The sequence below is a fragment of the Gouania willdenowi genome, chromosome 7, assembly GCF_900634775.1.
Source record: "Gouania willdenowi chromosome 7, fGouWil2.1, whole genome shotgun sequence".
Classification (NCBI taxonomy): domain Eukaryota; kingdom Metazoa; phylum Chordata; class Actinopteri; order Blenniiformes; family Gobiesocidae; genus Gouania; species Gouania willdenowi.
This window is the reverse complement of record NC_041050.1, coordinates 2,843,306-2,860,610: the sequence shown is the minus strand read 5'-3', so window position 1 is coordinate 2,860,610 and position 17,305 is coordinate 2,843,306. Positions and strand designations below refer to the sequence as shown.

Here is a 17,305-nt window from a genome sequence, read left to right as displayed (position 1 = left end):
GGAAGAAAAAAAAAGAGAAAAAACACGATTAATAACAATTTATTCCTATTTTTCAAATAAGCCTTTGCATTAGTATCAAAGTAAACAGTACTTTAATATATTGTTAGAAATATTGAATTAAGATCATTTGTAACTTTAGGGATTAAACAAAAACAACAACACTATATATATTACCCTTATTATTATTTTTCAAAGAAGCATTTGGACTAATACGTTTTTTATTTTTATTTTTGTTACAGAAGCGCGTCACTTTAGATCATTTATATACCTTTATTGAAGTTTATTAAAGAAATACATTTTATTTCCGCGGTAAACACTAGCCGTTGCTAGGAGACGCCTGTTCGTTCCTCACTGCCGTAAACAGGAAGTGAGCTGTCGTAAAACGCGCCGTAAATTCCTTTTACCGTCGTTAAAGAGGAAATCGTTCCGTTCATCAGGATTTATCTCTAAAAACATCACATAATGGCTAATTTTTAAAGATGTAATTGCATTTATGGATGTATAGTAATATTATTTATCACTATATGCGGGAAGAATGAGTTGATTTCACGGGCATTTGTCGAAAATGGCAACATATGACGCAGGAGGTAAGACTAAAACCGTGTGTGTGCAGGTGATATATAACTTATAACTTCTTCTTTATGGCTGTGAGGATGATCTAATGTGATGTTTCAGCTTCAGGGGTGTAGAACTCATTTTAGTTTAGGGGTCAAATAAGGACAAGTTTGATCTGAAGTGGGCCGCAGAGGTTTGGAATCCAACAATTTCAACATTAGTGCTACTTTTATTTCCATAAATTAAATTCAACTTCCAAATGAATGTGTTGAAGTTTTACGTTTTTAAAGTCTATTATTTTACATGGATACCAGTATTTATGTTTGGATATGATAGTGAGTTAAAATAACAAAAAAATAATAATAGTTTTTTTTTTTTTTTTAACAATTAGTGAGTAAAAATGACTTCCATTGTGTTGTATAAACGTGGGAAAACTGTGAAACCCTGCAAATATTGTAGTTTCACTGAATTTGTCACAAATTCAATGAAACTACACTTGATTGTTTGTTGAAATCTTGTTATTTTTAAGTGTATTATTTTTGCATGAGTCCCAATTTTCATGTTTGGGTATGATATAGTGAATTAATATTGTGTCAAACATATTTTAGTTCAAGGGCCAAATACGAACCAGTTTGATCTCCAGTGGGCTGCAAACTTCAGGTGGGAAAACAAGCCATTTCAACATTATTGTGCCCTATACGTTTACATAAAGTAATGAAAGTTACAGACATTATTCAGTATTTTAATTTCACTGAGTTTGTGATCCATTTTTACTGAATTGTGGAATAATTTTCATAAAATTAAGATTTTAAGGATTCTTTTTCAACAATTTGTTATTAAAAATGACGTAAGCACTGTGTGCCCTGGCGAATATTATGAATATTCATTGAATTTTTGTCTTTAGAAGAGCTGAGATATCTACAACTGAATAACTTGGTGTTTTTACACAGTGATTGATGTTTACAGTCATTTGGACTTTATCTTGCGGGCCGAATTTGGCCCCTGGACCTTGAGTTTAACACTGTTGTAGAGTTTCATTGAATTTGTCCCAAATTCAATGAAACCCCACTTGAATAATTTGTAAACATCTACTTCCAAGTAAATTTGTTGAAACGATAAAGTGTATTATTTTTGCTTGAATGCCAGTATTTATGTTTGGGTATGATATAGTGATTTAAAATTACTCCCGATTTCTGCTTAATTTCAATAAATTATTCCCATGAAAAGTTTCTATTTTTTTTTAATTTTATTTAATATTGCCAAAATTCCTGAGCTTAAGTTCCTGTGGAAATTTACCAGATATTTTACATCCCTTTGCAAATCTACTGATATATTCACAACTACATTATTTGGTCATTTATACCAGTTTTCTAAAAATATATATAAATAAATCACTAAATCAGTGTTTTTCAACTTTAAGGTCAGGACCTCATGTGGGGTCGCCTGAAATTTTGAAAAAATGCATATTGATTTTTGAAAAATTGTAATTATTATTTTATTTATTAAAACAACACACAATCTAATATTTATTTACTTTCACTTTGTGGAATATAAATCTAGTTAAACTAAAAAGCAATGTGTATGTATATATATATACACAGTATCTGAGAAATTCTATATATCAAAATGGAGTCGCGATCCGAAAAGGTTGTGAGCCACTGCACTAAATACTGTTTCTTTCCCTTTTTTTACAAAGTGAGATTCTTTAAAATGTGTGTTGTTATCACTAGTTCATTCCATCATTATGATCTGTAGTTGTTTTTGCATATTTTTGGAAGCAAAACGTTGTAGTTAGACATAAGGGGGGACTTGCATTCACAAATAAGACAAAGGAGGACCAAAAAAGTTTGAGAACCACTGATTTCCATAATGATTCATGTTTTCTCAGTCATTTTTACTTTCCCCTACAGGCCGATTTGGATGTTTTAAAGGTCCAGATTTGGCCCCCCGGCCTTGAGTTTGACACGTGCTTTAGTTGAACTGTTATGTTTTAGCGTTGGTTCGTTGACGTGTTATTCCTGGTGTCGCTACAGGGCTGTCGGTGGTGGTGGAGACCAGTCCTGACATCCACATCTGTGGCTTCTGTAAACAACAGTACAACAACTTTGAGCTGTTTGTGTCTCATAAACAAACAGGATGTTCAGTGCACGCCTCAGATACGTCGTCAACAACAACAACAGTATCAACAACAGCAGCTCTGACAGGTACAAAGACAGAACACATTAGCATGTTATCATTATCGTACTCCTTCAGTGACTTCTAAAACAAGTATTTTAATACAAAATACGCTATATAATATATTTATATATATATACAGTATATCGATAGAGGCGATATTGTAATTTTCTATATCCCCAAAATAGAAAACTTGATAAATCACCCAGCTCTACAACTACTGCTGTGCGATATGGAGAAAATGTAATGTCACAATATAGGTAGCTTTATATCCTGATATATATATATACCACATATATCACCATATAGTATTTATTCCTTAAAATCACATCACATGAAACGAATGGAAAGTTGCTATTAATTATATATTTTAATATATATAAGAATAAACTGAAATAAATAAATAATTGGTACTTCTCCTTTAAGAATCTTCTCAATGAAGGAATATTTTAGACTTTTGCTACATATACTGTGGTCACATTTGTTCTAAACCAACAATAATGGCCACTGCTATCGTTTTAAACCGTACCTGTAGTGAATTTTACTCCTAAGTTCCATTAAAGGTCCAACTGCACCATCAATGCAAATATGTATTTAACTATATTCCTATAAGATCTTTTTTGTTTATATCGTTTTTTTGTTTGGGTTTATTTTTTTCATTTGTAATATTTCTCGAGCCTCTGTGACAAAAATAATGTCTACCTGGGATAACGATGATGGCGTTTTTTTCACATTATGTTGCTTTCTACGTTTATTCCGTTTTAATTTGTCGATTCTGTGATTTTGGGGATTTTCTGCTGTTTTTACAAATGTGGCCCAAAATCTTTGAAATGTCCTTATTAGAAGATCTATGCTTAACAAAATGCATTATTTGCACCATATTTGTTTTATTAACTTTTAAAAATGTGACTACTTTACCCTGTGCGCCGCTATGTTGAAATGACATCATTGATGACGTAAATCACCCCTTTTCGTCCATTAAGTTCTATAGGAGGTGAAGCATTCAGGATCATTTAGCAGCTTTTTCAGTCAAAATAACAACTTGTGCTGCTTTGTGTTGCTCTAAAAATCAGTAAAAGTAAAAAAAAAAAAAAAAAAGTTGATGTAAACTTCTTTTGTTTACCGAAATTTGGTAAACAAAATCTGTGCCCCGAAAAAATCTGTGACCGCAGGGGGCGACAGTTTCTCAGAGCAACAGTCCGATCCTGGTTGTCTGTATTTACATGTGCGTAGTTCTTCTTCTCTGCTTCATGGCATCTACAAAACATCGGAAATGGAACTGTCGCCCCCTGTGGTCACAGATTTTGAATCGGTTATATCCTTTTATCATAAACTCCATGCCTTTTTTTTCTTTCAGCCAAGTTTCTGACAGTGCTATTATGTCAAACCTATACAATGTGGAGATGTAATCCTTAATGTCTTTAAAATTTGCATACATACTCCGACAATTACAGTGAATAAGTGACAGACCTTTTTCCTTCTTTGTTTCCACTTTGAATTCATTCTCTGTGTAGTAATGACAGTTCGTGTCTTGTTTCCAGTGTGAAAAGTTGTTTGGGTCCACTTGATTACTCTCCCGTTGTTGATGTTGATAATGTTGTGGATGATTTTTAGTGATTCTTTCCATATCCATAATTTCTATCAGTGTTCTTGTCGTTTAGGTACCTCATTCGTATTTTTCCAGGTCTTCCATCCTTTCGATTAGAATGGGTTTTCCATTTTCTTCTCCTGGGGGTGTGATGTAAATCCTGCAGCCTCTGGTCCAAGTTTTCACAATTTTTCCTCCTTTCTTCAGTTGTCGTGCCTTCCATGCGATACTTGCATTCTGCTTCGTCAAGTTCTCGTTCATAAACACCATCGTTCCCTTAAGTTTTCTGCCTTGCTTCATGATTTCTCCTTTAAATTTCACGTTTTCACATCTCTGGTATCTTTGCGTTTTGGCAGCAGCTGGCAGTAGTTGATGTTGTCAGGGTTCACTTCAATGCCTTTCGAGTCCAGGTAATCAATCACCTGTTCTTCAATCGATTTATGATAGAGCTTCAAATATAGTATACTACACGTACCTTTTACTATTCATTAGCTGCTGTGTTCTATACCATAAACAGAATCCACTGACCAGTAGGAATCAACCTTGTTTTAAATAAATAAAAGAACAGATTTCCATCTTGTTTTCAGTCTTTTTTTTTCCTTCTCTTGATCCTTTTTGTTTTTAAAATTCAAAACATTTCCAGTTTTTTAATGTCTGCTGTACTTTTGTTTTGTTTTGTCTCACGATCTGCTCAGATTCCAACCCTGAGTGTGTGTTCGAGGAGACGTTCCAACAAGTGTGCTCGCCGAGAAGTGTGAAAAAGATCCTGACCAGAGCTCAGAAAACACCTTCCAAAAAACTGAAGCCTGCGCTGACTTCAAAGAGACACACCTGCTGTTTCTCCGGTCCGTGTCGCCTGTTCTTCAGCTCCCTCATGTTATTTAATTACTGCCTATTTTAGATGCTTTTTCCATCAGTGCAAAAACATCAAACTCATAAAAACACCATTTTTTCTCCTTTGATTTACAGGTTGTACTTTTAAAACACAGTATGGTCAAAAAGACATGGAGCGCCATCTGAAAACCCACACTGGTAGGTCAACGCTCCACGTGTGTGGTAGGGCTGGGCGATATATTGATATAGAAAATTACAATATCGCCTGTATTGATATATTTTCAGAATCAGAAATGCTTTATTTATCCCAGGGGGAAATGACTCACAGAGGCTCGAGAAATATTACAAATGAAAAAATTGAACACTAAACAAAGAAAGGGAAAAGAAAACGTACATAATTAAGTAAAAGATTGTTAATTAAATAATTATTTTTTTTTGGTTTTTTTTTTGAAAACATGCACCTTTCAGGTCACCCAATGTCACTTTACAGTGAATAGTATAAAACCACAATAAAAGTAAACTAAAACAGTATAAAAAAACAACAGTATAAGGATTAAATACAAATGCACACATTACAGTAGATAAAATAATATAAAATAAGATGGAAATATTAATGATACAAAAATGTAATTATTTTTAGTTTATTTTGTATTAAAATACTCATTTTCGGAGCCGCTGCTTTCATACTTCTCAGAACAGCATTAAAAACAGATGTATTTCTGAGTGTGTCCTCACCCAGACCTTCCCCTAAACAAGCCACACTACAGAACTCACTCACACGTGCTGTGTTAGCATTATAAATTATAAGATTGAAATCTACCTATAAAAGCAAGGGAGGTCTGTGTGTGTGTGGATGTCTGGATGTGTGTGTGTGTGGAGCAAATATCTCCCCAACGCGAGTTCGACCTGAAACCCGGTCGACGGGTTCCAAATACCCCGATTGTGTGTATCTGTTATTTTGGAGTAATTTGGTCATTTCAAAATGTTTATTTTAATATTATTTCACTTCTGGACGGCCCCGAAATGAAACCTATTCAGCTATTGACCTCAGGGTGTGAGGGGGCGCTAGCGCACCATCTATATCTATTTCACAGCACAGCTCACTTCCGGTGCGTGCACGAGCTCCCGTGGACTTCTCTTTTCTCTTTTGAGGAAAAATACTTTTTTTACTGTTCTTTATTTGGTGATGACATTTCAAAACGTTTATTTTCATGTTAGTTTGACCGTTCGCTATTTAGACCGGACGGACCTCACCCGGAAGTTGTATAACAGACCACCATTTAGTTCGGTTACAGTCTGTGTCACGACACACGTCCATAGGGTGGTCGTCACCTGATTACTGCAGCTTCACTCACGACACACCTGCCACTACATTTAACAACTGAAAATAGACAAGTTTAGTGAAAGTTAGGCAGGTACACATGGATGGACTGGTATGCATGAATTTAGAATGGATTCACCCCCCCCCCTCCCCCCAAACACACACAAAAATATGAAAATGACTCAAAATACACAAAACTAAATATTTATACAAAAAACACACAAAAGACAACAGAAATGCAAAAAACGACACTAAAAAAGATACAAATTGACTCCAGAATCACACTACAAATGCAACAAAAACAATAATTATACAAAAAAATGCACAAATGACGTAAAACAAAAAACTAAACAATATTTATACAGGAAGTACACAAAACAACAACAGAAATGCTCAAAACTACATAAAAAAAATTACACAAAATGACTCCAGAATCACACTAAAATGGCAACAACAAACAATAATTATACAAAGAATGCACAAAAAGACAACAGAAAGATACAAAAATACACATAATGACTCCAAAAAAACATACATTACAGAAAAATACACCAAAACGAAAAAAAATATATAAAAATGAGTTAAAAAAAAACAACACATTCATCATGCGCATGTCTCATAGAATTAAACCAGGAAAATTGCACACGCTATTTTACTTTGCACCTGTAAATATACCCCTTTATAATGCTACTGAGTATGTTATTATTATGCCCATAATTAAGAACTCTACTTAAGCGCCCACTAAATGAATACATACTTCCGACGGGCACTGTACTAGTAGTAATAATAATAAAAATATTGTTTTATTTTTCCGTTGCAGGTGAGAAGCCCTTTGAATGCGAGCTGTGCCACAAGCGCTTCAGCCGCCGCGACAAGCTCAACGTGCACAGTCGGCTGCACACGGGCGAGAAGCCGCACAAGTGCAAACACTGTGCGTACGCGGCGGCCGACAGCAGCAGCCTGAAGAAGCACCTCCGCATCCACTACGACGAGCGGCCCTTCAAGTGCCAGATCTGCCCGTACGCCAGCCGCAACTCCAGCCAGCTCACCGTGCACCTGCGCTCTCACACCGGTGGGTGACCAGAACACGCCCACTGAGTTAATGAGGGAAGGAACAGGATCTCAGGGTTTATGACATTTAGGTTGTAGTTGCAGAAAAAGGGTAAAAATAAGCAATATTGGGCTCAAATTATAAAGAATATTCTTAGTTTCTTTGAAGGCATCTGGAGAACCCAAGGTTGAGAACCCCTTCTTTAAATGATGGGAAAACGTCTTAAACCAGAGGATGTGAGGCAGCAAACATTCAACTCATCTCTTCTTTGTCGTTGTGTGTTTTTAGGCGACGCTCCGTTCCAGTGCCAACAATGCGACGCAAAGTTCAAAATCAATTCCGACCTGAAGCGACACGTGCGGATCCACTCGGGGGAGAAACCGTACCAGTGTGAGTTTTGTGAGTACCGCTGCGCCATGAAGGGAAACCTCAAGTCTCACGTTCACATCAAACACGGCACCGAGCACTCCTTCCAGTGCGCGCTCTGCCACTTCACGTGCACCAACCGGACGGCGCTGCGGCAGCACGCCAGGGAGCACCGGCCCGCGCAGCCGCTCCGCTGCCCCACCTGCTCCTACTCCTGCTCCAGCAGGGCGGCGCTGAGGGTCCACGTCGGGGTCCACTCCGAGGAGCGGCCCTTCAGCTGCGACCTGTGCGGCTTCGCCTCCAAGCAGCGCAGCAACCTGCTCATCCACAGGAAGAAGTGTCACGCCGAGAAGCCGGAGAAAAGCGGCGGTGGCGATGTAGCGTCGGCGCACAAACCCATGAGCACCCGGTACCGGGCCAGGCTGGACGCCGCCCGCGCCTTCTGCTGCGATTTGTGCGACGCTTCCTTCGTGAGGGAGGACTCTCTACGCAGCCACAGGAAGCAGCACAGCCACACACAGGAAGTGGTGCAGCTGCAGCTCTGCGACGCCCTCACCGTGGTACCCGTTAGCGTAGCTGCTAAAGTCCCGGTCCGACCCGAATCCATGTCCCCGTACAGCACCGCACAGCTGGAAATCATTGTCTCTCAATCTATGGGGCAGGAGGACTCATTAATAACACCTGGGGAGGACACTGAGATCAAGAGCAACATGATCCTCCTCAGCCCAGAGAACCAGGACATGGTGGTCGACTCCCTCATCCAACACGTCAACATACTGACTCCCATGCAGAACGCGGACCAGGACCTCATCCTGACCCAGATCAGCTCAGAAGATCCAAACAACCCTCTGCATCAGGCGCTGCTTCAGACACAGATCCCAAACACTAGCGCTAGCATTAGCACTAGCACTAGCAGCCACACGCAGACCTTCATCACTTCCTGTTCGGAGCTGGACGGCCTCAACGCGCTGATCCAGGAGGGCGGCACCGAGGTCACGGTGGTGACCACGGGCAGCAGCAGCACCCTGGTAACCACGGCAACACCCCCCGACACGTCCGAGGAGTGTGCGAGGACAGCGGAGAAGAACCAAAACCTGCTGATCCCAATAGTGTCGACTCAGCAAACGCTTTACACACAGACACTGGAGGACATCCCATAATAAGAGACAATAGTGATGATCAATAACAAGTGCAGTAAAATCTACTTTTTTTTCAATATTGTTTTAGAGCAGGAGTTCTCAACCTTGGGGTCAGGACCCAATTTGGGGTCGCCAGTTGCCTTCAATAAACCAAGAATATGTTTTGAACAATTTGAGCCCATTTTTGCTTATTTTTACCATTTTTCTGCAACCAAACCAAACTTTCCATATTTTTACCTATTTTCATCACTTTTTCTTGTCCTATTTTTGCTCCTTTTAATGCATTTTTACTACATTACTCCATTTCTGACACTTATTTGTTAAATTTCAATGCCTTTTCTGCACTTTTTTTCCACGTCCGAGATATTTTCAGCACTTATAAACCCGTTTCACCACTTTTCCACATAATGTCACATATGTTCACCAAATTTCATGCATATTTTTGCCAATTTAACCACAGTCACCATTTGTCATGCCCATTATTTGCCATTTAAACTAATTGTTCCAATATTGACTAATTTGCAAATTTTAACTAATTTCTGTTGGTTTTTAAAATCTCATTTCACCACCTTTTCCACCATTTTTGGTCCTTTTCTTTGCCATTTTTAAGCCAATATTAACACATTGAACCATTTTTACCCTTTTTCTGCAACTACACAAAACTTGCCATATTTTAACCTATTTTCATGACTTTTTCTTGCCATATTTTTGCTCCTTTTAATGCAGTTTTGCTACATTACTCTGATACCTTTACTTTGACGGCCATGGCTTGAAAATGTTGAGAATCACTGTGTTATAGAAGGTCGTTCATTACTAAAACCATCTTAAAAGTTTCACATATTTATGATTAACTGGATATTGTTCTCTTTCAAACCAATGTGTTATTTAGAGACAAGGATGCTACGTCTCTTACTTTGAATAACAGGTAAATATGTGTGTATATATATTATTGAAATTCATGAAAACGATGCATTATTAAAGCGTTTTGGCTAAATTAATGGTCTAAATAAGGCTTGGAAGACATCAATAATATTGTTGGATTTTCCTGGTAGTTTTACGACTTGTCCTCTAGGTGGCAGCATAGTGACATGAGTCCAGAGTAAAGTTAAAAACACAGCAATGGTTACTTTGTTCTATAGCAGGAGTTTTCATCTCATTTTAGTTCAGGGGCCAAATACAGACCAGTTGGACCTTAAGTGGGCCACAGGTTTTAGGATGGAAAACGAGCAATGACAACATTATTGTCCTAATTTGCATTTCTAGGCATAAATTACACAAAGAATATGAGACCGACAATATCCAAGCATTAATTGACCCTAAACTATAGTTAAATTACATTTCCTTGGTTTTATGAACAAATGTTTTTTTTTTTTTAATTTAGGAGAATATTTTGATTAAATTTGCAAGATTTTGAAGTTTTTTCCATCACTTTGAGATTAAAAAAATAACTGCCATCATCATGTAATCTGAATAAATTTACATCCATGTGTATTTGGAGGAGCGGAGACATCTACAACTGAATTATTTTAGAATTTACACAATGATAGAATTTTTAATTTTTTTTTTCTGTCATTTTTACTTTCTCCTGCAGGCCCAATTAGATGCTCTAAAGGGCCGGATTTGGCCCCCAGGCCTTGAATTTGACACATTTGATGTAAAGTATCTTCACTTTAAATTTCCTTGATTTTGTGACCAATTTCTACTTAATTAAGGGAAATAATTTGAGGAAAATTTAAGATTTTTGCATGAACTTTGAGTTTTTTTTTTTTTTTTAACAGTTTAATGTTAAAAATGACTTGATATAAACACCAGGAGGTTTGAATTTCTTTTACACAAAAATTTTTGTTCTTTCTCTAATTTTTACTTTTTCCTGCGGGCCGACTGGATGCTCTAAAGTGTCAGATTTGGCCCCCGGGTCTTGAGTTTCACACATGTATCTATAAAGACTCAATGTATTGTAACATTATAACATAATATCAGTTAGCGCTACTGTTTCCCGTTTGTTTAAAGAGTCTTTTCCACATGTATTTGTATTCATTTTTATATTTTTGTCCATTTCTAAGCAGACAAAGCCAATAATGATGGTTATTGATTGATTTCTGTTCCCTTTGCTCTAATGGCCTCTGATGCTGCAGAACAACCTCAGGTACTCACTCAGATCATCATTAAAGATGATTGATTCAAAACGTTCAACCATTAAAATAAGAGTTTAAAACAGATTTATTTTACCTTAGGGGTGTGACTTTATTTTGTTTGTAGCCATATTAACATTTGTTTTTAATGTAAAGTACACTAAGCAGTAAGAAGGAATAAAAACTTTAAATTACTGAAAATTGTCATCATTAAAATAATAACTAAATATATATATATTTATATATGAGGATTCACATCAGTTTTTACAGTCTAACATTCTTGTTTTTTGTCTTTTTGTGTATTTTTTTGCTTATGTGTTTTTTGTATCTTATAACTGTTTTTCATTTTGTGTTATTTTGTTGTTTGTGGATTTTTTTTTTTAGTTGTTTTGTAAATTTCACGTTATTTTTGTAGTCATTTTGGTATATCATTTTTTGTGTTATTCTGGTGTGTTTTTTGGTGTGATTTTCTCTATTTTTGTGTTTTTTTAGTATCATTTTGTGTGTTTTTGATGTGTGTTATTTGGTTGTCGTTTTGTAAATTTTATGTTATTTTTCTAGTCATGTTATATAATATTTCAATATTTCATTTCGAGTGTTTGTGGAGTCATTTTTTTCATTATTCTTGTGTGTTTTGTGTGTCATTTTCTCTCGTTTTGTGTGTTTTAGTGTCATTTTGTGTTTTAGTGTTGTTTTATGTGTTTTTGGAGTAGATTTTTGCATTATTCTGGTGTTTTTTGGTGTCATTTTCTCTCATTTTGTGTGTTTTAATGTCGTATTGTGTGTTTTTTGGAGGCATTTTGTGTGTTACTGTCATTCCGGGGTTTACTTATATTTTAATTTTTTTTTCCTTGTCATCTTGTGTTTTTTATGTAATTTTCAGTGTTTTTGAGTCATTTTGTGCGTTTACTTTGAGGGCAGCACAAAATTAGACCAACACTATTTTATTTATATTTTATTTCTTTTAAAATTTCCTGAAGAAAATTGAAAACGCGTGTGGAATTTTAAAGTTAACAGACTTGTTTCTGGTGTGTGTTAGCGACTTTAATGATAAAGGTTGTGTGTTTAACTTGCCAGTGAGTGTCTTAAAGTGACCTGATACTGTAGTGTGTTCTATGACACTTCTGAGCTCCTTCCTTCCTGTGTTTGAGTTGTCGTCCTTTCAATGGGGTCATAAACGTCCTTCAAAAAGCAATTTCCACTCACAGCTGCTTAAAGAAACCCTAAGTCGTGATGCGTTCCTTGTGGACATAAACACACCCAGAAAAAATAAAACCCTGTGACAGTAAAAAAAGAATGATAGTCAATTACGTACAGGTATGAATTCATTTTTCTTTTATCAGTGTAAATATTCTTATCACGACATTAACTCTAACACTGAGTTCAACTCTTCATTTGTGACCTTTGATTAGTTTCTATCCTATCAGCAAATGGCATTGAAGGCCCTAATTAAATGACCTGATTGGTAAAGTATTGATAATATTGATTTGTTTTGCTGATGCATCCTCTTTTTTCTTCCCTGCACTTATTACCTTTTTAGTGATTTTTTATTTTTTTTTTTTGTAGCACAAACGTAGCTATAATTTAAACAGAATACATTTAATTCTGAATGTTTGCTGATTATTTGCAGCGAGGTTTCTTTGATCAGTTTAGTTTTATTGTGGAATGTATGGAGAATTGCTGCTCTTCGGGTTTTTTGTATTTTTTGTTTGAATTTGTGTTTTTTTTTTTTTTTTAAATTTTAGAACTTTCTCTCATTTTGTACATTTTTGTAGTCGGCTTGTTTTGCGTGTTTTAGTCATTTTGTGTGTTTTTGTGGGGTTTTTTGCTGCTGTGTGTTTTTATTATGTTATTTTTGTAGTCATCGTATGTGTTTTATGTCATTTTGTGTATTTTTTTTGTTTATATGTTTTTTGTATTTTATAATTTCTCTCATTTTGTGCATTTTTGTAGTCGGTTTGAGTCATTTTGTGTGTTTTTGTGTTTTTTGATTGTTATTTTTCTAGTCATTGTGTGTGTTTTATGTTTTGGCATTTTCTTTTTTTTCTGTGTGTAATTTAATCGTCATCTTGTGTATTTTTCAGTAATTTTGAGTTTTTGGTGTATTTTTAGGCTTATATTTTATCTATTTGTTTCTTATTTTGTGTGTTTTTATTGTTTATGTATTTTTGGGTTCTTTTAGTATAATTTCTCTCATTTTGTGCATTTTTTTTGTCATTTTGTGTGTTTTTGGAGGAATTTTGTGAGTTATTTGTGGGGGGTTTTTTGTCCTTTCTTTTTTTCTGTCATTTTGAGAGATTTTGGAGTCATTTTTTCAGCTTATATTTTGTTTCTCATTTTACGTTTTTGGTGTCATTTTCTCTCGTTTTGTGTGTTTTCATCATTTGTGTGTTTCTTGTAGGATAATTTCTCTCATTTTGTGTGTTTTTTGTTATCGTTTTGTGTGTTTCTGAAGGCATTTTGTGTGTTATTGACCTTGGTTGGTTTATTTGTATTTTAATTGTGTGTATTTTGGTAGTTTTTCTTTTGTACGGTGTTGTACATTTTGAACTTGTAACACTTTGTGAAAGCTGTGATGACACGTGAGAGTTCTAGGGTGTCTATTTTTGTCTGTTTTTGTCCATATCAGCAATATACATTTTTATAGTTAAGGTATCATTAAAGTCCCTGGATCGTATCCCCCCCCCCATGCTAAGCGTGTTTAGCAGTGAGTGTAATCTCAAACCAGCAGTGATCGTCATCTTTTGTGATTGTTAACAAAGACACGCAGCCATTGTTTCCCTGGTTTCTAGTTTCTGTGCCACTAACCCTGAACAAATGAATTGTTTGCATGTTTTCGGGCCGTGCAACAATCACCCAATTGTTTTCTTTTTTTACTCCATATTTAGTGGGATGCAGGTTAATGTTGGCGACTCCATCGTCAGGTTGTTGTTGTTGTTGTTTTTGTGATTCTCACTAGTCAGCACATTGCTTTGTGTTACTCTGACTGCTCTGTCACGACCCAACAAATGTTGCTTTGTTTCCACTCTATTATACACGTATAATTATCATACACATATAATAGTGTTATAATTAGTGATAAGTGCAGTAAAATGTTTAGATAATGTACGTTTCTTTGCAGAATCCACAAAACCAACACTTGTTTTACCTGTGGGTGACTTTTGGGCATAGCACCCACAATGACATCACCCCCGATTCAAACCTATTTAATAAATGTATGCGTTATTCCACAGGTGTTATAGGTTAATTTTGTGTATTTTTTTGTGTTATTTGATGTCATTCTGATTATTTTTGTTGTCATTTTGTGTATTTTATTGTTGTTTTGTGAGTTTTTGGTGTTGGTTTGTGTATTATTTTTGTTAATGTTCTGTGTTTTATTGCATTAATAATCTTTCTTTCCTAAACGCAGCTGCACCAACCTATGGGCTAATAATGGGCAGATTGTTTTCTGAGAGAACTGATTGGTCAGGAGGCGGGGCTTTAGCCAGAACAAAACCTGATCCCGACCAGGCTAGTCGTTCAGCCTAAGTTACCATGGTGATTTAGTTCCATAAGACGTTAGCTAGCTTTGTAGTCCAGCACCCACTGATTAAATCCTGGAAGTTAGCGCGATAAGAGCTACCCCCATCATATATTTCATAGTTTTGTCTATTATTGACATGTTTTTGTGTTTTTAGAGTTGTTCTGTGTCTTTTTGTTGTTGTTTTTTGTGTCATTTGGTGTCATTTTGTGTATTTTAATTTTTGTTTTTGTGTTATTTGGTGTCATTTTGTGTATTTTATTGTTGTTTTGTGTGTTATTTAGTGTCATTTTGTGTATTATTGTTGTCGTTTATTTCTGTTTTTGGAGACATTCTGTGTGGTTTTGTTTTCATTTTGTATTATTTAGTGTTCTTTTGTGTATTTTATTGTTATTTTGTGTGTTATGAGTCATTTTGTGTATTATCATTGTAGTATTTTTTTAGTTTTTGGAGTAATTCTATGTAGTTCTTTTTGTCATTTAGTGTATTTTAATGTTGTTTTTTGTGTTATAAATCATTTTGTTTATTATTGTTGTTGTTTTTTGTGTTTTTGGAGTCATTCTGTCACTTGTTCTGTGTCACGAGTAATTTTTGTGGACATTTTGTATATTTTATTGTTATTTAATGTGTTATTCGGTGTCATTTTGTGTGTTTTTTGTATTCGTCTTGTGTAAATGTGGAGTCATTTTTTATTTAACTTGTATTGTGTATTAAAAAGAAATTAGAGCTCTAATGTAGACATAGCCAGTGACGTCACCTTTTTTCCACCCATTCAAACCTATTTAAAAAATGTAGAAATTCCACAGGTTTCCCCCCCAAAAAAATCAGCTCTTTGCTCATGCGTGCCTTATCCTAAAACAACAAACATGACAGAAATCTGATCTTTTCACATACAAACCATTGTTGTGTGTGTGTGTGTGTTTAGAGCAGTGTTTATCTTAGCTGCCTTTTAAAGTGCTTAATGCAGATACAGCTGCCACGTTCACTCTCATTCATGTCGGGGGAAATAGAGACTAAAGTGTCTCCAGCCTCAGCCTGAGGAATGTGGATTCAAAAACTCACGTCATTCGTCATCGTTTGTCGCCCACAAAATTCACTTTATACTGATATATCTACTCCATTATTATTATTATTATTATTATTATTATTAGTAGTAGTAGTAGTAGTAGTAGTAGTAGTGGTAGTAGTAGTAGTGGTATTACTGTTATTGGATGAAATTATAAACTTAAAAAGGAAGAGACCAAATCTCCCACAATTCAATTTCATAAATAAAAGGATTTATTTCTGTACTCGTCCTGTGTATTTTGTGAGTAACGTTTGGTCTTTTTGTTGTTTTATTGTGTTTTTGAACTCACATTTGTGTTTTCATGTTGTCGTTTTATTTCTTTCAGTCATTGTGTGTGAATTTGTTGTTTTCTGTTTATTGTGGATCAATGAGTGGGTTTTTGGAGTTGTTTTGTGTATTTACTGCATGCAGTCATATTGTATGTTTTTTCTGTCAATTTGTAGTGATTTTTTGTGTTTTCTGAGTCATTTTGTGTATTTTTGCATAGTTTTGTGTATTTTTACAGTTTTGTGTATTTTTCTGACATTTTGTGTATTTTTGCATAGTTTTGTGTATTTTTACAGTTTTGTGTATTTTTCTGTCATTTTGTGTATTTTTGCAGAGTTTTGTGTATATTTGTAGTGATCTTTTGTGTTTTGTGAGTCATAATGTGTATTTCTACAGTCATATTGTAAATTGTTCTGTCATTTTGTGTATTTTTACATCTTTTTTTGTATTTTTACATAGTTTTATGTGTTTTTGCAGTTTTGTGTATTTTTGGGGTGATCTTTTGTGTTTTGTTTTGTGTATTTCTGCAGTCATAATGTATATTTTTCTGTAATTTTGTGTATTTTTGCATTGTTTTGTGTATTTCTCTGTCATTTTGTGTCATGTTTTATTCATCTGTGTGTGTTTACTTTGGGTACTACACAAAATGTTGCCCTTGCGTACAGTAAACATCTCATGTATAAACTTAAAACTGAAAAGACCAAATCTTGCACGATTGGAACTTCATTTATTTTCCACAAAGACATCTGAATGAAATAAAAGTTTTGTCACAATGTTGAATTCTTTTAAAAATAAAATAACCCCAATGAATTCAAAGTCAAATAAAACAGTGCGATGTGGGTAACAACATACTGTAATAGGTAGAACCCACAACCTGAACCATAGAATGTGATGTTGATCACAAATGACACGACAAACAACATATGGATTATTTGATTTCATTTTATTGTAGTTTCACAAACAAACAACAATACAAATTTACTCAGTAATGGTTGATGTAGAAAATGTAATGAATTCCTTTCCTGTACAAGAAAAATTACTTATAAAAGCAACTCAATTACAGTAATACGTGAGTACTTGTAATCCTTTACTTTCGCCTCTGCAGAAGCCTGCATCAGGCTTTATAGCTTTGCTGACTCAGCAAAAAAAAAAAAATAAAGCATGAGCTAATTAGCATACACTGTGCTGCAGATAGCAGTATGATACAGTATCAGACCACCAGCAGATTCAGAGCAGGGGGAGGGGCCACGTATGCTAATAAAGCTCATTCATTCTTCTTCTCTGGTCTCCA

At 35.3% G+C, this 17,305-nt stretch overlaps 1 protein-coding gene across 1 annotated transcript; it reads left to right on the top strand.

The window, feature by feature from the left end:
* The first annotated feature begins 394 nt into the window (after window positions 1-394).
* Window positions 395-9,240, top strand: zfp64 (zinc finger protein 64 homolog (mouse)). The gene is made up of 6 exons (XM_028453419.1): window positions 395-587; window positions 2,589-2,759; window positions 5,014-5,163; window positions 5,288-5,350; window positions 7,294-7,545; window positions 7,813-9,240. The coding sequence occupies exons 1-6, from the start codon at window positions 566-568 to the stop codon at window positions 9,048-9,050; spliced, it is 1,896 nt and encodes a 631-aa protein (XP_028309220.1). The 5' UTR covers window positions 395-565; the 3' UTR covers window positions 9,051-9,240.
* The last annotated feature ends 8,065 nt before the right edge of the window (window positions 9,241-17,305 follow it).